Source organism: Cetorhinus maximus, chromosome 19 (assembly GCF_964194155.1).
Source record: "Cetorhinus maximus chromosome 19, sCetMax3.hap1.1, whole genome shotgun sequence".
NCBI lineage: Eukaryota > Metazoa > Chordata > Chondrichthyes > Lamniformes > Cetorhinidae > Cetorhinus > Cetorhinus maximus.
Genome location: NC_135897.1, coordinates 77,776,961 through 77,801,007, shown reverse-complemented (window position 1 = coordinate 77,801,007; position 24,047 = coordinate 77,776,961). Strand labels below are relative to the sequence as shown.

The following is a 24,047-nucleotide window of genomic DNA, read 5'->3' as shown; positions in this document are numbered from 1 at the left end:
TGATTAAAATCAACACCGATCTTACAGATTGAAAATCCAGTCACTCAGTTAATAGAATGGATTCTACGGAGATCAGTGCAAGGAAAAATCAAGTGGAGTGCATAAGATCATAAGAGCGGGAGTAGGCCATTCGGCCCCTTGAGCCTGCTCCGCCATTCGATAAGATCATAGCTGATCTGTTTGTGGTCTTGACTCCATTTCTTGCCTGCTGCTTCTTCCCCACCCCAACCCCACATAACCCTTGACTCCCTTGTCAATCATAAATCTGTCTAACTCAGCCTTGGATATACTCAATGACCCAGCCTCCACTGCTGTCCAAACGCTAACCAGCCTCAGAGAAGAAATTCCTCCTCTTTGTCATAAATGGGAAACTCCTATATTTAAACTGTGTCCCCTAGTTCTACATTGCCCCACAAAAGGAAACATCCTCTCAGCATAGATCTTCCTCTTTCCTCTTTGTCAGTGGGTGCATGGGCACAGCTTAGTAATGAACTTGCTTCCGCTTTTGCCTGCCTCTTGTGGAGGGAAGAGTGGGGGAAGTTTCCAGCTTCACTCAGCCATTCAGCACAGTGTTGTGGCCAAGATCAGTGCTATGCATTAATGTTTTAGTGGGTCATGCTACTGTATCACATTTTTTAATGTAATCCTGCCACCCTATTATTGGGCTAGGAAGTTTGCCTCCCATTTCTTCTCCAACAAAATTAAGGTTCATTTAAAAACAGATCTCATTTTTAAATTTATAGACAACTCATTAACTTTAATGTCAAATCTAATAACTTTTAAATAGTATAATCTCCTTAATTTTATTTTAAGTTAGGATCGTATTTCTCAATACAGCCATGAGACATTAATCTTATTTCATTCTTTGTCTCATTAAATGCATTTTTGATATAAATACAAATGCAGTTTTCAAATCTCATTTGTTATGTTTTTGCTCACTTGCCGTCTTTCATTATCACACTTGTACTCCTTATGGTAATGATATATGTGGAAGCAGAGAGATCGGAGTGGGGTTGGTATCTCGGTTCTTGCAGCTGGGCTCAGTAACTGTTGTAAGGTTGGGTACGGAGGAGCATAGCCTCCTAATGGAGCAACCTGGATGCTCCTTATCTGTTTATGCCCATTTAAACCCATTTAAACTAACCCGATGCACTCCTCCCCGTCTAGTTTTTCTTTATGTGCTCAGATCAAATGATCAGAGAGCTTCAGGTTCAGAAACAGAGACATGTGTCCATGTGTCTCCACTTACACCTGACCACTTTAGGATAACTAGAGACGTTGGGAAAATGTGTAAAGTATTGTCAGTTTATTTTATATGAAGTCTTAGTTTCCTCGGGAATTTCATTAGAATGATAACTTGGCCTAGGATTAAGTCCATAAACCAGATTGGCTTCCAGTTCTACATTAAAGCCTGATGATGTGAGACTGTGAAACAGAGCCAGCCGCATTTCCATTCAATCACAAGAGTTTAATGTGCTCAGGAATCAGTGCCGCAAAATTGGAAAAACATGAGCCTGCTATGAGATTTCCCCATGGGACAAATTGTTAATCTCGCCAGTGCTGCCTTGGCAATACTGAGCATTTCTTTACAAAGAAGAAGAAAAGAAATCAAAGAGCCTGTCACCTTGGGACTCTCTCAATGCACCTCTTGCTATACAGCTGCATTAGCAGTGGCTTAAGTGGGCTTCTATTTCCTGCAGCCTTGCAAATGGTGATTCAAATTGAGACCAACATGGCAATATATTTTCATAAAATACTCATTAAACTATTAAATGGCCTTATTGTGGCCAATTTGTTTAATTTTGAAAATTTCTGAGTAATGAACTTCCTTCCGCTTTTGCCCTGGGGTGAAAAATGCAGGAGGCTCCGAGCTTCGCTCAACCATTCAACACAGTGTCGTGGCCATGGAAAAGAATTTTGACTGAAGAGAACTGACTGGTATGATTCGAGCACTATAGTTTCAGCTCTTGGACCAACTAGGCTACTGGATGAAACGTTCCTCCTTTTGCAGGCTTTTAGGAACTTGACAAGTCTCAACCCAACCTCCAACGTTTCCAAACAGAAGGGTGCATTCAGGCTTCTCTTGCATTTGTCCTAGCAGCTGTTACAAAGTGTCTTTGCCAGAGGTTTGGGAATGGTTTGCTGTCCTGCTCTCTGCATTGGTGTAGTGTTTATCGTCTAAAGAGGGGAAGCAGGGAGAGGAAAGAAAAAAGGCTTCAAAAATAAACTGGAAGCATTCAATAATATTTATGTAACTATGGAAGCCAAATAGTACTGTCACCCTTGGAAACTTCCCTTTTGATCAGAGTTACAAGTAATTACAAAACTGGGTAGATCACTGACGTAATTTTACTGCCCAGAGATCACAGTGACCCAATGGTCTCCTTACAGATTATGCTGATCATGCTGAACAGGTCTCATTATCTCTTTGACCCTTTTGTGATGCTGTACAAATGAGGCAATTTCCTACTTTCTGTATAGTGTATATTTTGCAATTGCATGTTGCTGCTGACTATGATTCTTGAAAATTGACTGCAAATAGATTACTTGTTTGGGCTTTATAATTAAATACTGGAAAGTGGTTGTGGCTCAGGGAATTACAGGGCGCTTCAGACAGGCTTTCTTTTCTCTCCAAGCTGATCAGCCTTGTGTTTCATCTACTGCCTTTGCATTCTCAGTATCTCAGAAGCTGGCTTTTTCTGTTTGTGAAAAAAAAAAATCCATTTATTAAATAAATGAGAAAAGATTAAGGTTGTAATGAAATAGAAAGATGACATTAAATAAAAAGAAGATTGATTACTGTGCTGAAATCTGCTAGATTCTGGACAGATGGTGAAAAATGAGTATGTTCTATCAGTATGCTCACAAGCCCTCCGCACCATCAGATCTCTGCTTTTTCACTATGCTTATGGACAAAGTATTATTGACAAGCCTGTTCTTTAATGGCATCAGATTAATACTTAACTTCTGGGAAACTTTTGAAAGATGAATTTCAGTTTTAACTTCCTGATATTTCCTGAGGTTAACTGAAATTGTTTTTAGAGTCAACTTTATTTTAGTAATGATAGAGAAAGGACATGTGTTTGAACTGAAGTGTTTGACATGTCTGAAAACACTCATGTTCTGTAGAATAGTTGAACATTTCAGTTTACCTAGAATTTACAGCACAGAAACAGGCCATTCGGCCCCATTGGTCTATGCCAATGTTTATGTTCCACATGAGCCTCCTGCTGCCCCTTTTCATCCAATCCTATCAGCATAACTTTTTATTCACTTCTCCGTCATGTACTTATCTAGCTTTCCCTTAAATGCACCTCTGCTGTTAGCCTCAACTATTCCTTCTGGTAGTATGTTCCACAATCTTATATCTCTCTGGGTAAAGATGTTTGCTGTTCTCAGAGAGTTCTAGAGATGTGGCTTTTCTAACAGCAATTCCAGAAAAGGTTTTACTTCTCATTGGCTTTTTTGAAACAAGTTTCAATTTTTTTTCCAACCTTGACAATGTGCTCTCCTCTCCTCCTGCATACGTTGATTTGTCTTGGTGCACTGTTCTACGGCACCATTAAGATACTTTCGTCGGCTGTTGCCTCTGGTAATGGTCTGACTGCACCCCCTGTAAGTGGACCTCAAAACCGCTCTGGAGCAGAAGCTGCTGCGCTGTCGCTTTGGGTGATCTCAGTCCAGTTTCTAGTGGGTACCATCATGACCTCCCATCATGTGGAGATTGATCCTAACTTGACAAACTCACTGAGAATCCATTGAGATCCTCAGTGTGGAAAATGTTGACTGATGAAGCGAGACTAAGATACTGGAATAAAAACAGAGAAATGAAGGAAATACTCAGCAGGTCAGTCAGCATCTGTGGAGAGAGAAAAACGGATCGTTAACGTTTCAGATTTGTCTCCCTCTGTTGCATGTTGTGTCTGACCCATGAGTGTTTTATATTAATGTGAAATATAAAATGAGAAATGTTCCCCTTGTTAGATCTAACATTTTTCACCTTGATGTGGAATGGAAGCTTGTAACTTTCAAGAGGACTGTCCCAACTTCATAGTGAGAAATATGTGGGAGCCCTTAAAAAATGGCACAGATGAGCATGTTCAGATGTTTACCTTGAGTCCTCTGCCAAACTGACACCAAGCCGTCTGGTTAAAACCCCACAGAATTTCAGAGATGTATTTTTTTCTTAAAAATAAAGGAGCCAATTTATTTAATTGACTGCAGTTTCTCAGGTAGGTGGAAGACATTGAAAATTTTTATATCTGTAAACCTAGTCTCATTAGAAATCAGATTTGTGTGGGGATGAGCGCTAATTTGGGTTAGTAGAGATAATAGAGTTAATTCCACAAACTCAGACAATCAGTGGCAATGACAAACAAAGCAGTCATGGTTGGAAATAGGTTTACAACTCTATAGATTCTCTAACCCGCACTACCTGACAGCATGGCATCCCACCCGGAGAACTGGAAATGCAAATTTGCCCTAAACCAACTTTTCCCAAGATCCTCTTGGGGCAGGATCTGCCGGTCGGCGAGCGGGGGCGGGGCACGCTCACCAACTCATAAAATGAAGCGGGATGACGTCGGGTGGAACTCCCGACGTCACCCCGCGTCATTTCCCTTTTCAGATCGGCGGGGGCACAGCCAAGTCAGCTGCGTGACCCACCGACCTGTCAACGGCCTATTGAGGCCATTGAGAAACTAATTAAAATCATTAATGGACCTGCCTGTCCAACCTTAAGGTTGGCGGGCAGGCCAGGAGCCTGTCGGGCTTCAGAAAAAGCATGAAACCTCATCCACGGGCGGGATGAGGTTTAATGATGGTATTTAAATTTTTAGTAAAGGTTTCAGTTAAAGTTATGGACATATCCCAACTCATGTGACACTGTCACATGAGGGGACATGTCAAGGAAATTTTTCTATCATTTATATTGCAAATTTTAATTCAGAGCCAATTTCCCTGAGGCAGCAGTTAGCCTCAGGGAGATCAGTGCGCTCTTTCACGCACATGTGCAAAAGAACGCACTCCCAGCTGAGGAAATCCCCTCCCCCGGCCTGCACAGAGAGCGCATAGCTTTAATTGGCCCACTCACGTAAAATGGCGGTGCGCCCCCAATTGGGGGTGCCGATCGGAGGCTCACCCACTCCCGCACTCCCCCCCACCCCCCCACCCCAAACAGGGAGGAGGGTGGGGGGGGATTTTTCCCTTGGTTACAATTGCAATGAATGCGTTTTAATCAACTTTCCTTACACTGTGCACAGTTTTGGTCCCCTTGAGGAAGGATGTAGTTGCACTGAAGACGGTTCAGAGGAGGTTCACCAGATTGATTCCAGAGATGCGGGGCTTGTCTTATGAGGAGAGATTGAGCAGTTTAGGCCCATACTCGCTAGAGTTTAGAAGGATGAGAGGAGATCTAATTGAGGTATATAAGATGCTAAAGGGGATAGACAAAGTAAACGTGGAGCGGATGTTTCCCCTTCTGGGGCATTCTAGAATGAGAGACCATAGTTTTAGGCTAAGGGCTGGTAGATTTAAATCAGAGATGAGGAGGAATTACTTTTCTCAAAGGGCCGTGAATCTGTGGAATTCACTACCTCAGAGTGCAGTGGATGCAGGGACGCTGAATAAATTTAAGGAGGAGATAGACAGATTTTTAATTCGTAATGGGTTGAAAGGTTATGGGGAGAGGGCGGGAAATTGGAGTTGAGGCCGAAATGAGATCAGCTATGATCGTATTGAATGGTGGGGCAGGCTCGAGGGGCTGAATTGCCTACTCCTGCTCCTAGTTCTTACGTTCTTGTGTTCTTATGAGGCATTCTTGTGGCCTTTTATTTAGTTGTATTTCAACTTCAACTGAAACATAACAAATTAATTGAAGTAGAACATACAGGGATGTGGTTTCACCTCATCCTCACCTCTCTGCCTTTTGCCTGGATTGTAACTAATAAGCTCATTAAAATACACATTTTATGTCAATGCACAATGGATTTGGTTCCCCATTGATTCAAAAAGTCATTAAATTGGAAACGCGATACTTTAGCAGACAGTATGAGAACACTTTGAGTGGAGATAATCTCTCTCGCTGCTTCAGCTTCTCAACTGCGCCATAACTGCAAACATTGCAAAACAATGGGTTTTTTTTAAGCCCTCAGTGATTGTCTTAAGCTTTGTTTCTAACCCTTTAAAAAAAATTGGCACAAATTCTTCTTGTTTGCTCTTCACTAGCATTACTTAGCTGCTGAAGAAACTCAGCAAGTAAGCACTGTTTTCCCTGAATAGTGAAGCAAAACTTTCATGTATCTTGGATTTGCTAGCTCCAATGCCCTGCAGTGTAATCATGCCCTAGAAAGAGTTTCACTTCCTTTGAAATTCCAATTGCTGCTCCAAGGCACATTTTGCTATGATTTACAGACATTGGCACTGCCAATGTTTCTTTTATGCTCAAGTGTCTTCAATGCCCATCCTCCCAGCAACGTTGAGTCCCTATTTTATTTACATGCCTTAAGAGTGAGGAGCACCTATCTTGGTGCATCAACTGTCCCTCTACAGGGCATTGCAAACTGAGTCCCCTCACCGAGCTAAAGTTCAGAGTATGAAGTGAGAACCCTCCTGAGAACACGAGGCCAATTTTAATTTGGTCCATCAGCAGAAAGGAACCAAATTCAAAGGGCTGCTCTAACTGCCCTGTTCCCGCTCTGATTCCTCATGTTGCCATTTTTCCCACGGCCTTTAGAGCACAGGTGCCTGCCTCAATTAGTTGTCACCTCATTAAATTATAGGCAAATTGTGACCCTCTGGCATACATATGATTGCAATTTCAAGGCACAAATGGCCAGATCATCACAAAACGCACCAGTGCTTCTCTTGATCCCAGCAAATTGGTCAGGGCTGTTGTCACCCCATGCAAGCCCCTCCCTGCACCAGCATGGCTTCCTTCTGTTCCCCTCCCTCCAGCAAAGACTGTTGGCCTGTCAGCATTTTCCACCCTCCCAGAACAGCCAAGCCACATCGGTGCGCTTGTTTTGTACTTGTAGCTCTTTTTTTAAAAATTCAGTCATTGGATGTGGGCATCACTGGCTAGGCCAACATTTATTGCCCGTCCCTAATTGCCCTTGTTCAGAGGGCATTTAAGAGTCAACCACATTGCTGTGGGTCTGGAGTCACATGGAGGCCAGACCCGGTTAGGACAGCAGATTTCCTTCCCTAAAGGGCATCAGTGAACCAGATGGGTTTTTACCACAATCGGTAATGGCTTCGTGGTCGTCACCAGACTTTTAAACCCAGGTTGTGTCGAATGCAAATTTCACCATCTGCTGTGGTGGGATTTGAACCTGGGTCCCCAGAGCTTTAGCCTGAGTCTCTGGAATACTAGTCCAGTGACAATACCACTATGCCACCGCCATATGGCAAAAAGAGAATGATGTGCTAGTTTCCAACTGGCTCGTGGCTCCCACTGGCAGGACTACAGACAGGCGGTAGGTACACTCAACCCCAAGCCCACCCATTCCCCACGGAGTTAAAATCAGTCCTTACAGCTCAAGAGATGACAATTATTTCATTCAGACTGCAACAAGAAAAGAAAGCTTAACCACAATCAGCCAACAACATAGAATATACGGCACACACTTCATCCATTTATAGGCCCACTCGAGAATTGCACCAGCTGGGCTTTGGGCATCAATGGCTTAGGGACACCTGGATTTTTAATCGCTGGCCACCCATATTTCAGGCAAGAAATGAGGCAGTTGAAAATCACACCTCTTGTATCTTAGAACTGTCACAATGCAGTCAAAATTTGATCTCTGGAGGGTAGGCACATTCAATTTTCAGAGAATGAAGCAATCTGAAGAAAAAAAAGTTTTTCAAGAGTTGCTGCTCTTTGCCGAATGGACCAAATCTGGTAATCTTCTAATGCACCATTTTGTTTGTATAATGCTCTGCCTTTACTAAATAAAACTGAACATTAACTTTTCTAGCCCTGGGACTTCTCTTGTATTCACAAATCAATTTTGTGTTTAGGTTAAACCCCTCTCAAATCACGAAAAGTTTTAATTAGAGACGCTATTGATCCCAGTTGTATTCTGTTTATAATGCCTATGGGAGGACAGGGTAAACTATACACCGTCTTTTAATAAGTGTCACGTATGGTTCAGTTTCATGATCGAGCTAATTTCCGGTCCATGTGGTGTTATTTGTAACTGATTAGCAAATGCCATACAAAATAACAACAGAATTGAGGCCCAGGTTTATATTTTAACTTCCCGTGCACATGTGACAGAATGTATTGAAATTCATGGGTTTTCGCAACTGCACAGGGTACATGTGTGCATGTGAAAATCTAGATTAATATGCCTTTCTGCCTCTGTGCCAACCAAGTCTGGGGTGGGAAGGCTCATAGACAGCCTTCCCACCCCACTGCCAATTGAGGCCCTTAAGTGGGCAATTACTGCCCACTTAAAGGCTTCAACCCACCGCTGCTGGTATTCACCCAGTGGCAGGCGGGAATTTGCCATGCAGAAAACTCAAAAAGCAAATCCTATCAGGATTGCGGGCTTCCAGGTTGGGGTGTGGCACGGGTGGGGATGTTCCCTCATTCAAAGGCCCTCAGTGCCTGATAAGGGACCTGGCATCGATGGCGGGGTGGGGGTGCCTTGCTGCCCACTGCCCTTCCCCGCAACCTCCATCCTGCCATCACTCACTTGTGGCCTGGGTCCGTTGGCTATCCTGGGCCTCGGCTGGATGCATTACCAGCAGCTGCCAATGCTCCCCTGGTGGTGATGCCGAACAGTGCATAGCTGCTGGCCTCTGACTGGCAGCTCTCAAGGACGCAGGAGTCCTTGATCCCAGGGAAGGCCCCACCGTTGCCCAATTAAGTGCCTAAAAGGCACTTTGTGAAGGAATCCAGCTATGAATACAGAGTTATAAGATTAAAATAGGGATTCTCCTATGAACCAGATTTAAAAAGTAAAAGCAGAGTTCATCTGCTGGATAAAGGTTTAAAGGTTAATAAACATGCCTGGGCATAACTGTGTGCTCAAAGACAACAACATGCTGTAGCATAGGATATGGTATATCCTCTTACACAAGGCAGTTCTGAAAAATCAGGAACTGATCTCTACACCAGCTCAGCAAGGCATTAATAAATTGTAAGATACTGTAATCTAACAATAGATAACATTAAGGCTGTCCCTAAGTAACTTATCAACTGAATCCTGGAAACTGAGTGTAATGACCACTATCTGCATCTCTCAGTATCCTGTTTGCTTGAAGGATGTTGACAAAAACAAAGAATGTTGTCCAGCATTTGTGCTCAACATGCTTCTTACTGGTTCAGTTCTTTTAAGGTATAAATATTGGAACCACAGAATAGGATTTTTAGATTCGTTGGATTCACTCCAGTGTCTCTCAAGGTAAAGGCATAGCTGCTGTAGTGTAGTGATGATAGTTCTCCCTTAATAGGGATATGAGGCATCTTGCTAGATTCTGTGGTCTTCTATTTGGAGATTTAAGATAAATACTACTTTAAATATTGATGGATATCTTAAATATTTCTCTGTAACATTAATAAAATGTGGATTCTCTGATAGAAACATGATCATACTTACTTTTCCTTGAACTATCAATGTTGCAATTACCATCAAAAGTGAGTTGTATTTATGTATAAGTTGTATTTATTTATGTGTTTATGGTTATTTAATAAGCTTTTATATAATTTAGAAAATGTATTTTCTCATATAGTCTTCTGTATCCAAACTTAAAAACCCACCTCTGTACACTCTTCAGCGGAGAAGTACATTGTTGAGGAGAGATGCCCAACCCTTACAATATCCGGGTTTTATAATCTAACTAAAATATGATGTGTTTAAAAGGTTATCTGGAGGACAGTAATATTCTCTGGTGGTTCTTTTCCTTTGGGGAGAGTTAGATCAGTTATTCAGACCCATTGAAGTGTCTATGGGGCCTGTCTTTCTCAACCTTAAGTGAGGGTGATCATCCAAAGGGGACGCCTGATCTGGAATAGTCCCAAAAAGGGGCAAGGATTATAATCCACCTCAATTTAATTCCCCAGGCTTTTCCAAAAGAGGTGACGTGGGTCTCTCGCCAGCTCTCCAGCCAGTGGGTGAAGCCCCCGTCACCTCTATTAAATACTGCCCCCAAATCTTTTCCACAGCGCGTAGGCTTTTGTCTAGCAATGATGCGGGCTTTCCCTCTGTCCCACAGAGAAAGCACTTAACTGCTGCTCGCCATCATTTCCTAACGTCACAATGAATTTCAGAAATTTGTCATATGAAGAACCAAATACGTTTGCAGTATTTGCTGTTACATGTATAACATATACTTGTGACATTTATCAGTGCCTCCATTATAATATGTGTTTATTTAGACTCAAAACAAAAATTGCATAATATTTCCTTAACTAAGCCACAAGATACTTGAAGCCAGTTTTGACACATTCTGGTCCACCACTCACAACAACACTGCCAGCCTGGTGTGGTCCTGTTGCTAAACTACTGACCAGCCCTCAAGCATATCAGGTAAAGATTTTACTTTCTTGTTCTGGATTTGACAGTTAGAATTATGGATCTTATTATTCAATTTTGAATTGCACAGCTGTGCAAGATATCTCTAACTGCTGCTGTTATCATTGTTTTTTTTCTGCAATAGTAGTGAAGATTGCCAAGGCACAAGTCATTTTCTGACATTTTGCATTGATTGCTCCATTGTGCTTTCATGATCTGGCTCTATCTGACTCAGCTTTTCCACCATCAGTCTCTCTCTAGTATCAGCAAGTAAAGTTCCAAGAGAGTGTGAAATAACTAAGCTGGGCCCCGAGGCTTCAACCACAATGTGAACTGATACACTGTTAAACCCCGAAGAGAACGAAGTAGCCTGCAGTAGTCCATGGTATAATGTGAAGCAAGTGAATTACCAGCTAGATGCTGTAGTTATCTGTTCAAAACATTTTGTCCCTAAAAGCATGTTCTGTATTCTATTTGAACCTGGAAGAAGAGTTATGTCAAACATAAAAGCTAAGCTGACATAAACCCATGAAATCCCTATGATGTGAACATGCAATTTAGCAGCCTGGTCTTTGACTAGAAAGAGTTCCTTAGTAGATCACAGTAGTAGAGTTTCTATCAACTGGCAAAAGGATGACATTGGATTTCAGAATAAATTGAATCTGAAGAGCAAAGCAAAGGTCTCTAATGATGCAATGATATCTGAACTATTATGTTGAGTGGGGATTGAGACAGTAAGGGATATGGCCTCTGCAATGTTTCTTTGCAAAGAGTGCTGCCTTTCCATCGCATCTAATCTGTAAATGTACCGGTGCTGTGATAAAGAAGACAAATGTTAAATAACTCGATGAAATGCTGTTGAAGGATCACTGTGACTGCTAGATCAAAGCAGAGAAGACGAGTTTGAAATCTTGGAAGAAACCTACAGACACAGCAGCGGGAATGGTGGGTCAACTCAACCTCCAATCTCATCCATCTCGAACTTGCAGTTTTAACTGAGGCAGGAAGGGGGCAGGCAACCATTCCACTCCCAGGAGGCAGCTCATTTTATATTCTGATGCGGCTGCGTGCCTGAGATTTTTACCTTTCTTCCAGCTATGTTTCCAGAGCCATGGAAAACACAACAGCTAAAGGGAGGCATGGGCTGCTGCGTAGAATAAGTACCTTTCCAACATTGCTGGTGGGACCCTGAATTAACCTGTTTCCCTCTCCATGACCATACCCCTGCCCGCACCTTGCGATTGGACCTTCCCTACCATACCAACACCCCCTCTCGTGATCACCGATACCCACAATTGGACCCTTCACCCATCACCAATAGCACTGTCACACCCTCACATCTCAGCACCTGATCCATCCCTGATCGCACCCTGTGATTGCCCCCAGCCCTACAAGTCACTCTTCAAACACTCCATACCTGCACAATCTTTTCCCAACACTCTCCCTTTCCTGCAATCACCAAATCCCCCACCTCAAACCACCCCCCTTCCGATCACTCCTGATCCTACCTACTGCTCTCTCCCCACTAGGGTTGACAACCTTCCCAGAATGGGCATGAATCTCCAGGAATCAGCATCAATCTCCTGGTGGCCAAAGAAAGCCTTCCAGGAGATTTTAAAACAATTTCATTGATGCCATTGAGTGAGTTGGGCCAGTTTGGTCCACACACATCATTACCCCCGAACAAGGAAGGAGGGCTCCATGGCGCTAGCTGGGAAATGTAGTGTCTCTCTATCCCTGCATGGTGGAGAATGCGGAGCTGGGTGGACAGCAGACTACAATTCCCAGGGGACACTGTGGCCAGGGGCGGTGGGAGGAGGGGTGACGTGACTTGTTAAGTGAAACGCCGGAAGTTGTGGTAAAGAGCAAGAGGAGCGGCTGGATGTAGCTGTGACAGAGCTCAATTGAGATTGAGATTCTCTTGTTGCTGATATTTCCAGTATCGCTCCCCGCTCACCCCTCCGATTATCGTGCATCGACAGCAGTAAGAGGAGGTGGGGCAGGATTTGTATTCATGTATCTCTGTTTGTACAGTCAACTCATGAACCTAGAACCCGCTTGCGCCACGCCACCGGCTTGCCATGATGTCACCTCTGCCGTGTCTCCCAGAACATGTTCAGCCAGAGTTGACAACCCTACTACCTAACAGCCCCCCCCGCCCCCCCCCCCCACCCATCCCCCCCGTCCCCCCATCCCCACCACAATCTCTATCCCCAACCACCACAAATTCTAGCTGCCTCTGGGCTGAGGCCTTTCCTGGAGCCTTCCTCACCCAACATGCAGCCAAGCCTGCCAATCAGCCTGTCACAAAGCCTGGCATCTGGACGGGGAATCTGTTTGCAAAAACACCGCACCCCATGAAGCTAAAACTCTGTTGCTTTCAGGGAAACCCAGCCTACCAGGTTTCCCAGCCGAAACGCCTCCCCCAATCCCACTCTGAGACTGAACCTCAGCAAAAGTTAGGGACTTTTCTTTGCTGTGGCAGAAAAGGAACTGATATTGCATTTAAAGCTAATGGACTAAAACTAAATAACTGTAGACTAGAGAGGAAAAAGTTAGCTTGCAGAAACAACAATAGATCCCAAACAAAAACAGAATTACCTGGAAAAGCTCAGCAGGTCTGGCAGCATCGGCGGAGAAGAAAAGAGTTGACGTTTCGAGTCCTCATGACCCTTCAGCATAGATCCCAACCCTGATTGGTGCAGCAAGCCTCTTAAAGATACATGCTTCTTAATGATCACCTAGCATTGCATCTTATGTCAAGAGGTTTTATATGGATAGTAACTACACAGCAATCAGCTGTGCTCAGTGTTACTTCTGGTGTGACTTTCTGACTCAAAGTCAGCCTTCAGCGGCAGTTGAGAGTTTTATTCAAGAAACAAGTACTCTGAAGTTATGTTCCCCACAGACTTCTGCTAGCTTAATTGGAGCAAGATATTGAAGTAAGTTTGTTGACTTGTGTGCTGAAATCATTACATGTTTCAAGATTAATGGATCTTATATTTGTTGTAAACGTGTCTATTCTGACAGATTTGACAATTCACCTCTATGAAATAGATCTTAAACATCAGGGGAGAACACAGAAGCTGCAGATCATTTATTTGTGTGACAGCTATTGAAGCAAAGCTGAAACTGTCTGAGAAGCAACTGCGAGAGAGAGGGTAGCTTTCTCTTAATTGGAAGGAAGTCACAGAGCAACAAATATGCAAAGGGGTCACTAATTGGCAAGGTTCAGTGAAGAATTTCTAAGAGAGCCATTGTCTAAGCAAATACTGCTTTACAAAGCTTTGACAGCAAATCCTGACAGCATTGATAACTACTTGCCATTAGAATTAATTAAACTTCAAAATAGCTTTATCCACAAGGATCAGATGCAGAGGCAACTTGCTGCATGACTTCTGTAGGTTCCTTTGGCCTGAAATCTCATGTTTACTGCTTACTGGGGAGCTCATGTACAGGTGTAGGTAATTGAGAATGGCCATTCCTGCTTAAATACTGTACATGACAGCTAGATGAAAAATCACTGCTCTTCCGTAAGTGTAGCCGTTTACAACAGGAATCTCAATATAGGCACGATATCTTGGCTGCAAAATTCATTCACAGCGCATCTGTATTTTCAGCACTGCAGGTTCTGTTTCAGGTCCAAAGTAGCTTCCATATGCAAGCACACTTCTTGTATAAGCTGTACCAGACGGCATGAGGTCAGTAATGCAGGTGCTGGGAGTGTGCACTGGAATATGTAGAGGAAGCAGGGTGTGATTTCAGTCAGTGTGTAACGCTGATTTAATGTAGCACTGCCATTTTTGACCTCAGCATTCCAGCTGAGGCTCTTGCATAGCCGTTCATGCCTTCAGCAGCAGGAAGGATCCCTCCACCAGTGCTACTTAAAGGGATGGTTAACTACTTTTGAGATTAGTTACTGATTGATTCCTATTGGCTGTTGCTGAGTTATTGAAAGTGTTTCCTGGTTTGTACTGTTATTTATAGTTATACAATGTTATTTACAGTGAAGTCCACAGGGAGTGTTTCTCAGTAAAAGGATTTGGCTCAGAGCTCTTGCTCACAGTCATGGGTGCTGTAGTTTCTATTCCCCCTTGGCCTGTAATATGACAGGGAGAATTAACAGAGACAACACAGAGGACACGCTGCTAGAATAGGGATGTGGAGGAGGGGAGAAGAACTCTCAACAGAAGGCCATATCCACCCAGAGTCTTCGGGGAGAAATTCTCCCACCTCAGACTAAGCCAAGGACAATGTCTGTGACATCTTTGGAGATGCTCAACAGAAATCTGCCAACTCTTTCAGGCACACCCGCAGTCTCGGAGCAGGGCCAGAATAGCATTGCCAGTCCCTGTAAAGGTGACTGTGGCCATTAACATATCCATGCCAGGCTACTTCCAGGCTGGAGCAGGGGACATCTCCCAACACCTTGCATGTTGCCATACCCCCTCCTGTAAGGGAGGTGACTGGTGCATTGAATGCAAAGAGAGATGAATACATTGCCTTCTCTCAGAGGGAAGCAGATGGAGCGTGCATGTGGCTTTACCAGGATAATGGGTCTTCCCTTGCTGCAGGGTGTCAATGACTGTATACACATTGTTTTGCAGATGCCACATCTAAATTCAGAGATGCACCATAGCTACAAGGGTTCCACTTCTTCAATGCACAGCTAGTGTGCAACCATACTTAGCACATCATGCACCTGCCACCTTTGATGCCATAGTTCCCTTTAAAACCATTACTCTCTCTCACCCTGGTACAGCTCTCATCTCTGCTCCCTTAAGTTTAAGTGACACAGACTTGAATGGATCTGGCAGACAACTGGTTTAACCATTCACTGCCAGATCTGTTCGGACCACAAAAAGGATTAACAGGTCCTACTCTTACCTGCCAAAGCTGCTCACGCAGTCCTGGATGATCCTGGAATGCAAAGATAACTCCAGTTTCTTTTCTTAACTGCAAACCATCTTCTTAAATGCCTCAGTCTTGTCTCCCCTACCCTTATCTCCAACAATAAGTGCAAGGAGCTCATGGACTTCTTTGTCACTAAGATAAAGGCAATCCCGATCAGCTCCCTCTGCCATGTTACTCCCTTTCACTAGCCCACTGGGCCAAACTTCCCCTAGCCCTGAACTCGTATCATTCTCTAGTTTCTCTCCTATTTCCCCTCATGCCCTCTCAAAGCTCATCCTGTTCATGAGTCCCCTACTCTCTCAACCCTGCTTCCACTAATCTGCTGAGCATTCAACTTCCCTTCCTGGCTCCCATGTTAGCTGATAATGGTTCTCTCCCTTCAGGTACTGTCCCCCTGTTTTTCAAATCTGCCTTGGTCACCCATCTCCTGAAAGAACAACCCTTGCAAATTGCCGTCCTATCTTCAACCTCCCTTCCCCCTCCAAGTCTTGCACTTTTCTTGAAGCCTGTGTGGATGATCGAGAGCAGGGACTGCAGCGAGGATGACCACAGCACTGTGGTACAGGGAGCCATTCAAGTTGGGAGAGTAAAAAAGAATGTAGTAGCAGTAGGGACAGTATAGCTAGCGGGATAGATATGAGAACACAAGTCCCAAAGGCTGTGTTGTCTGCCCAGTGCCAGAATTAAGGGCATCTCCTCAGGGCTGAAGGGGAACTTGGAGTGAGAGGGGAAGAATCCAGTTTTCATGGTCTACATGGGTACCTAAGACATAGGTTATACATGAGCGGCTAGGGGCTAAGCTAAAAAACAGAACCACAAAGGTAATAATCACTGAATTAATACCTGAGCCAAGAGCAAATTGGTGTAAGGTAAATAAGATCAGAGAGTTGAATGTGTGGCTCAAAGATTGGTGTGGAAGAAATGAGTTTCAATTCATGGGGCACCTGGCACCAGTACTGGGGAAAGAGTACTGTTCCACTGGGACTGTCTTCACTTGAACATCAAGATAGAAGCCATTTCTTTGGTGCTATGACAAACTCCATTCCCAAGCTACTGACTCCGTCCCTCTCCCTGGCAACTGTCTGTGGTTGAATCAGACTATTTGCAACCTTGGTGCCATATTTGGCTCTGAGATGAGTTTCTGACCATTTCATCACCCAGGCTGCTTACTTTCGCTTCTGTAATGTCACACAACTCCACTCCTGCCTCAGCTCATCTGCTTTATAACTTTTAGACTTGATTACTCCAACACACTCCTGCCTGCTCTCCCACATTTTACCTCCGTAAACTTGAGGTCATCCAAAACTCTGCTGCCCATGTTCTAAATTGCACGACGTCCCATTCACCTATCGCCCCTGTGCTTACTAACGTACTTACTGGCTCCCAGTCAAGCAACGTCTTGATTTTAAAATTCTCATCCTTGTTTTCAAATCCCTCCACGGCCCTTCCCTATCTGTGCAATCTCCTCTAACCCCACAACCCTCCAAGACATTGCAGTCGGATGAACTGATCCCAAGCAGCCAACCCGGACAGAGAGGGGATGTGTTGGCTTCCTCCTCCCTTCCTTCACTCCTTCAATTTGGGCTTCTTGAACACCCTGATTTTAATCACTCCACCATCAGTGGCTGTGCCTTCTGTTGCCTGGGCCCTAAACTCTGAAATTCCCTCCCTAAATCTCTGTCCCTCTACAACTCTTTATCCAAGATTTTGGTCATCAGCCCTAATATCTCCTTATATGACTGGGTTGCAAATCTTGCTTTATAACACTCCTATGAAGAGCTTGAGACATTTTATTACATTAATGACACTATATAAAATATAAGTTGTTGTTGAGGCCTATGCTCAATGGGCAGCATGCATTTATCAAGCACTATGCTGCCACTGAAATGTTACCAAGCAAACTAATGGAGTGCTTTAGCAACACTTCCACTGCCTGGACTTCTCTGGCAGAACCCTGCATTACTCTCCAGAGTGTATCCATGGCTGGCTGCATCCGACACAACCTCGCCATCGTGAGAGCACAACCCTTGCTCCCGGGTATATGGCAAACAGCTAAGAGGAATAGAAGGAAGGGAGGAGGAAGCCAACACATCCCCTCCCTGTCCGGGTTGGCTGCATGGGATCGATTCATCCGACTGCAGTTTCAGTGAATGCAACCCCAATTCCCCATTCACCATCAGCCCAACACCTTCCCTTCCCTCTGTTACTGGCCATCACAGTGTGGGCCACAATCCTGAAATAACAGCCACCAGAAAACAGGATCCCAAAGTCCAAACCAACCCTCCAGCATTCCAACAAAAGTAAGGTTTTCCCTTGTGCCCTCCCTTAGTGCCTGTGTTTTGTTTACTTTTCCCTGGCCTACTGCTCCTCTGCAGTGATACCCCAGAGACTGCAGCATGGCTGCTGGAAGGCTGCTGGCTTTCAATGTGAGACAGCCTTGCAGAATGACCACAGGTAGCTCTGAGTCTTGAAGGCCCAGCTACAGGTCAGTTCTGCCCTGAGCCCGCGCTCCCCTCTAAAGTACATGCAGTTTCAATATCTAAGCTGGTGGCTGCAAGTGTCAGGGTGAGTGGCTGTGTTACCTCATCAGTCTCTTCTTCCTCTATCACTTCTTGTTCCTGAACCACTGCCTGGCCAGGTTTCAGCTCTTTGGTATCTGAAAGGAGAAAGGTAAAATAGTAGGGTTGTGAGGGGAGGGGTGAAAGCAAGAGGTGCATCCATAAACCATCTGCAGCTTGTAAAGCAAAAGAAATAGTAATAAGCTTGTAGTAAGAAGCAGGATGGGTCCTATAGATAAAGAGGATGGTCTATGCTTAAAGGTGCAGGGCAAGGCTAGAATACTTAATGATTACTTAACTAAGGTGTTTACTAAGAGTAGGCTGACAAAATATTGGTAAAGATAAAGGATGGATAGAGATGATAGAGATAAAGGCAGGATGTACTGGAAAGACAGGTCATGCTTGCATCTATTGCATTCCCTTCATCAAGCTTCTCGGTTACTCAATCAAAAAAGTCAATTACATTAGTCAAGCATGGCCTGCCTTTACAAAACCATGAAGGCTCTTCTTAATTAACTCAAAGCTCTCCAAGTTTCTGGTGATTTCCTCCATGATTATTGTTTCTAAAGCCTTACCCACCAGTGATGTTAAACTAACTGGCCTGTTGTTACTTGGACTGTCCTTACACCCTTTCTTGAATAAGGGTGTCACTTTTGACACTCTCCACTTCTCTGGAACCTGCCCCCACCCTGTGTTTAGGGAACATTGAAAGATTAAGGCAAGCCCTTCTGCTATTGCCACCCCCAGTTCCTTTAGCAACCTGGGAGGCAGCCATTTGGATCAGGCAACTGACCCATTCTATACATAGCCTGTCTTTCCAGTACGTCCTGCCTATCAATTTTCACCCCATACTTTAGTTAGAACACAACTAGAGTATTGTGTCCAGTTCAGGTCACCACACTTTGAGAAGAATGTAAGGGTCTTTGAGAGAATGCAAGGCAGATTTAGCAGAATGGTTCTAAGAATGAGGGATTTTAGCTACATGGTTAGGTTGGAATGTTTAAAGATATTTTAAAGATGTTTATAGATGTTTAACTATAAAAATCCAGTAATATTACCCAAGACAAACTGCTGCAGTTCTAATAAAGGCATACCACATGACCTGTAACTCTCTTCCACTCTGCTGTGGAAACCCAAACTTCAGAATAAAACTGCTTTTCGCAGCCCAAGACTTTTCTGGCTTAACTGGATGGCTGATTCAAACCTGCATCTTCTCCCAGCTCAGAACTCCAGCTATAGCTGCAGCTGCTATATCTCTCAGCTCTAGCTCTACAGCCACCGCAGTTCAAGCCGCCACCTTAAGCTTTCCATGGTAACTCTAAAGTACCTTTTTTCCCCTTTCATCTCAGGTTCCATTGTTTTCACACCTCTTTGAAACTCAAATCCTTCCAAATATAAGATCTTTCATGTTTCCATCTTGCCTTTGCTTTCGGGTCAATAAAATATAATATCCCCACTTCTGTTTACCTATGGAACTCTTGCAAGATGCGAACATGTTTCTTGTTGCCTCTGACTTCCCTTTGATGTTTGAACAAACTCTCAACTTAACTGAAAATGCAAATGTTAGATCTAATAGTACCTCAAACCGAACACCCCTATCCTTTTCATGTTTTAAACCCCCAGACAATCTGTCTCCTATTAATCTTTGCTCAGTTTAATTAAATCTCTCTCTCTCACACACACACACACACGCACACAAACACACACACACACACCCTTCTTCACAGAATAACACAAAATTCCCCAAAATATTGTAAAAATAACATCCATTTCTCACAACTATCAGAATGAGTAGGTTGTTTAAGATGGAGAGGAATGACAGCATTATCATCACTTTTTAAGTGATTTTCCTTGAGTTTCCAATAAAATAGCCACTTTGTAAATATTTATAATTGGCACTAGTAAATAATCTAAACACAAAGGGCAAAACATAGAAAGTGATTATGCTTCTAGACCAATGGATTTGCTGTACTCGACATGCACAGAGCTTTTGATACTCGAGTTTTTTTTTAATGGATAGTTGGATATTGGTATAAATTGTTCTGCATGGCTCAGGATTATATATTTGATTTACCATTTGATCAGCAATTATACATAGTACACAGGAAGATTGTTGCTCAGTTGGAAACTTGAGGGTATTTAACAGATGTCCATGTCACCCGGACCAATTTTTTTCTCTGGAACTGCTCGCTTATTATTTTGGATAGAAGATGACTGGAGCTTTAAATTAATTCTGCCATATATAAATATTTGACATTACTGTACTTCTTTGTTCTAAATACTGAAAACATATGTTGGGTGAGAATTAACTGGGTACTAATTTCAATAGTATTATTGCTATCTGAATAATAATGGTGGTGCTTTGTCAGTACCTAAAAAAATAAAATAACTCCTGTTGTTTTTTAAACTCAGGACCATCAGAAGGAAGATGACACAGATTACATCATCAGCAATGATGAGCTGTCAGTGTACTATGAAGACAGAACAGTGCCTAATTCTTGCTCTGGTGATGAACTAGGAAAGGATATTCCTAAACAAGAGCAACCAGTGGCCAAGGATAACTCCCATGAAGGATAAATTCAGCTAACAGTGGGCCCTGCCTCAAATAGATTCTGAGTGGCCCTACTGAACAAAGCCCTTTTTGGCACATATCTGGTGGGAACAAAATGGACGGGGAGATGAATTAGCTCCCAAATGCTTGTACCAATTCAACTACCCCGGTTCTTAAACTCTTAAAGTTGCACATTTTCCTGCTTAGCAGGCACCAAGCTCAGTACTAAAATCAAAACAGACAACCAGAACAACTGGACCAATACTTATACAGTGAGTTCATGAATCCTTATCGGTAAGACACATGAGACCGAAAGGCTATCTGATGGCATTTTTAGAAAAATGTGATTTTAATTCTGTCCAGAGCTTCAAGAATTTGCCTTTGCAGCCAGATTAAAGTAACTGCACTGGCTCAATTTTATTTTCCTATGTAAAGCTCTTGGATGTCATATTAAACTTTGCTCTATTCTGCCTCTGAGCTAGAATAACCCTTGCTTGGGCCTCAGCGTACTCATGCAGAAATGATTCAGATGCAGACTTTGCAATACTGCTCTGTTGCTACAGAAGGAGTATCATTGCGCCATTGTGGAGACTTTTGAAAGCTAATCAGTGTAAATGTGATAGTACCATTCTGCATTTCTTATAACTCTGACTAGCATTAGAATGGTCAACGGTTTCACATTCCACCTAATACACCTTTTCTCACAATGTTATGTTACATTCCACTGATCTGATGGTATCATGGCTTGAATTTCAGTCATGCTCTTCATATTCTCTGTTCAGTCACCTGACAATGTTGACTATGACAGACCACCTACAAAAAAAAGACATGGAACTGTTATCCCAATGTCTCAGTGAATAAATACACTTTGAAGTCTTCTGGTATTTTGTGCCTTACATTCTGCTGCGGCATTAAGACATAAAGAGCAGATGATCTCAAAAACAATCCCGGACAGGAGTCAAGATGCAACAATTACACTCCAGAGCTAGGAAGTGGAATAAAGTCATCTAAGGTTCAAGTTTCGAATTGCTACCCAGTGGCCCCTTCTAGAAAGTGTGCATTTGTAAGTGTTAAATAAGGAGAGGACTGGGGGCTCTGCCTTGATGCTTTCAGCGCCAAATAGCTTATCAACACTCACTGTCACAACTCACACATGAAGCTGAGGTACTGGAGGGCTGTTGATGTTCTTTAAGCTGTAAGAGTCTGTGCTTTCGGGAGAAGTGGGAAGTTGATTTGGGAGGGTGGGGATTACAAAAAGGGCAGTTAAAAACCTGTTGCTTCCGATGCACCATATCAAGAAAGAGAGAAGGTTTTAGCAGTAAGGTTTAAGTTTAGAGATCGGAATTTGACTTTTTGTTCATTAGATTTTAATAAAGGGCCTCCAAAAAGCTGTTTGAAGCTGGATCAGTTGAACATCTCAAAACTGATACTGATAGATTTTTGTTAGGAAAGGATAACAAGGTTTAAAGAACCAAAGTAGCTGGATTGAGTTAAGATACAGATCAGCCATGGTCTAACTGAATAGCAAAACAGGCTATGGAAGACCTTTTCATATATTCTACTTAATCAGAATGTAAACAGTATGTTGCATTGGGATTCAAAGATGTTGCTTCATCAAATTTAAGATATACCTCCAGGAAAAAAATGGGAAGAACATGTTTCTACATCTGAGTTAAACTGTATAAAAAATTTACTGTCAATGTCCACTTGAATTATTGCTGTGAAATAGCTAATTAGATACTCAAATTCTTTTTGACATACATTAATTTTTAGCCAACCTAATGCTGTACATATTTTAATCAGCAGACTATGCTTAGCCCATGTAATCATCTTGACTTTCTTTGGGTATGCAATGTAAAAGTTTTATTTGAATATGAAAATCTGTTTCTCCAGAGTTTGAAGTTTTCTGGAACTTTGTACCTTACATTAGCAGATTCACTTTAATTTATAGAAAGCTTTTTTGATGCAGTCTCGTTCTTGGCAGATAAAAGCCTTATCAGACTGAAAATATATTAATTGAATCAAGCCTTTATGCTAAGTTTATGATGGACACAATTGAGTAACTTTACATGGGCTGTGCAGCTTGTGAACAAGAATGCCATCTCTTCTATGTATATGAAGTCCAAGAAACAAATATTTAAGAGCAGAGTGAGGCACCATTTGCCTTGCGTCTGCTGGAGAAGCCATATAAAATGGTGTTTGTACAATATGTGTGATGCACAGATATAAAGCACACAGTCACCTTTGCTTTGTCATGTACATTGAAAACATTAGGTACTCAAATGCTTCAGTTATCAAGCAAGATGATTTTAGTCGGTTCCAAGCTAGTTTACTAGGTGTACTGCATAATAATACAAGGCAGAAATAGAAATGGTGGAAAATAACTGGAATTAAAAACAAAATCAGAAGTCTTCATTTATTTTCATGAAGGAGATGGTCACAAATAGGAAGTGTAAACTATAAATCAAAAATAATAAGTCATTAAAATATCAAGTGAGAAGCAGTGGTTGCATAGTTAAGGGAGCTGGTGTGAGAGTTGTTCCATGCTGAAGAATTGGTTTAGCTGTTTCTCTCAGGGATAGTCCCATTTTGGGTGGTGGGGCTGTGGTTACACAATCCTTAGGACATTGTATCCGACACAAAATCAAAAAGGATGGTAAAACTCCCAAAAATTGCTGGAGAAGCTATGGCAACAAAGGTGAAATTCAACTTGCTGACCCCCAATCTAGCATATTACCCCCTTTAAGCACCATTGAGCTAAATGATCTTGCAGACAAGATGGCATTTGGATGACCCTCCAACACACCCCCATCCTCTGTTGTTTTGAGTCAAATCACTGTGGAAAGAGGCGCACACACTGCTTCTTATTTGATGTTTCTGTACTCTCTACGATTATGTACTGTTTAGGATCAAACCAAATGTGGTCCCTGTTCCTGGCCTGCTACCAAAAATAAACACTCGCATAAACAACATATCCCTCACAAGACAAACATTGCACATCCACCAAAGAAAATAGTTGGGATTAAGCAAAAGAGCAAGGATGATTAAAGGTAGCAAACTACCCACATAGAATCTTTTCTTCCTATCCACAAGCTGGCTTTAAATGAACTTGTCTTTCATGTATTTTATTTACCAACAATGTAACGTGCCTTCTCATATTATAATACAGTGCACCTTAAGAATTGAAATAAAATGGAATGCAATGAAAACAATTTCAAATTAATGGATGTGACTTTTACTATACAATGTGTAAACATGCTGCTTATTATCAGCTGCTGGAGTACTGGCAAAACCTACGCTACCACTGATAACACTGGGGTGGGAATTGTCACTTTAGGGGGTGAGTTAACATTTTTTTCCCAATCAATCCTTGTTACTATGAGGTCTACCTACATTAAAGCAACCATGAAGGAAAACTCTATCTGCAGAGGCTCCAGAAGACCCCTTACACCAGTAGGCTGCAAGAGAGACAGATAAAATTTCCACAATTTACTTTAATATACA

The 24,047-nt window shown here is 42.7% G+C and overlaps 1 protein-coding gene across 1 annotated transcript in view; it reads left to right on the top strand.

Moving 5' to 3' along the window:
• LOC144693957 (sodium/hydrogen exchanger 9-like) overlaps positions 1-23,755 on the top strand; it is a 364,072-nt gene extending 340,317 nt beyond the window's left edge. Inside the window, exons 15-16 of the mRNA XM_078564226.1 lie at positions 10,430-10,535; positions 20,405-23,755. Coding sequence (XP_078420352.1) covers positions 10,430-10,535; positions 20,405-20,569 — 271 coding nt within the window. The 3' untranslated portion in view covers positions 20,570-23,755. The remainder of the gene's footprint in view (positions 1-10,429; positions 10,536-20,404) is intronic.
• Positions 23,756-24,047: the final 292 nt, after the last annotated feature.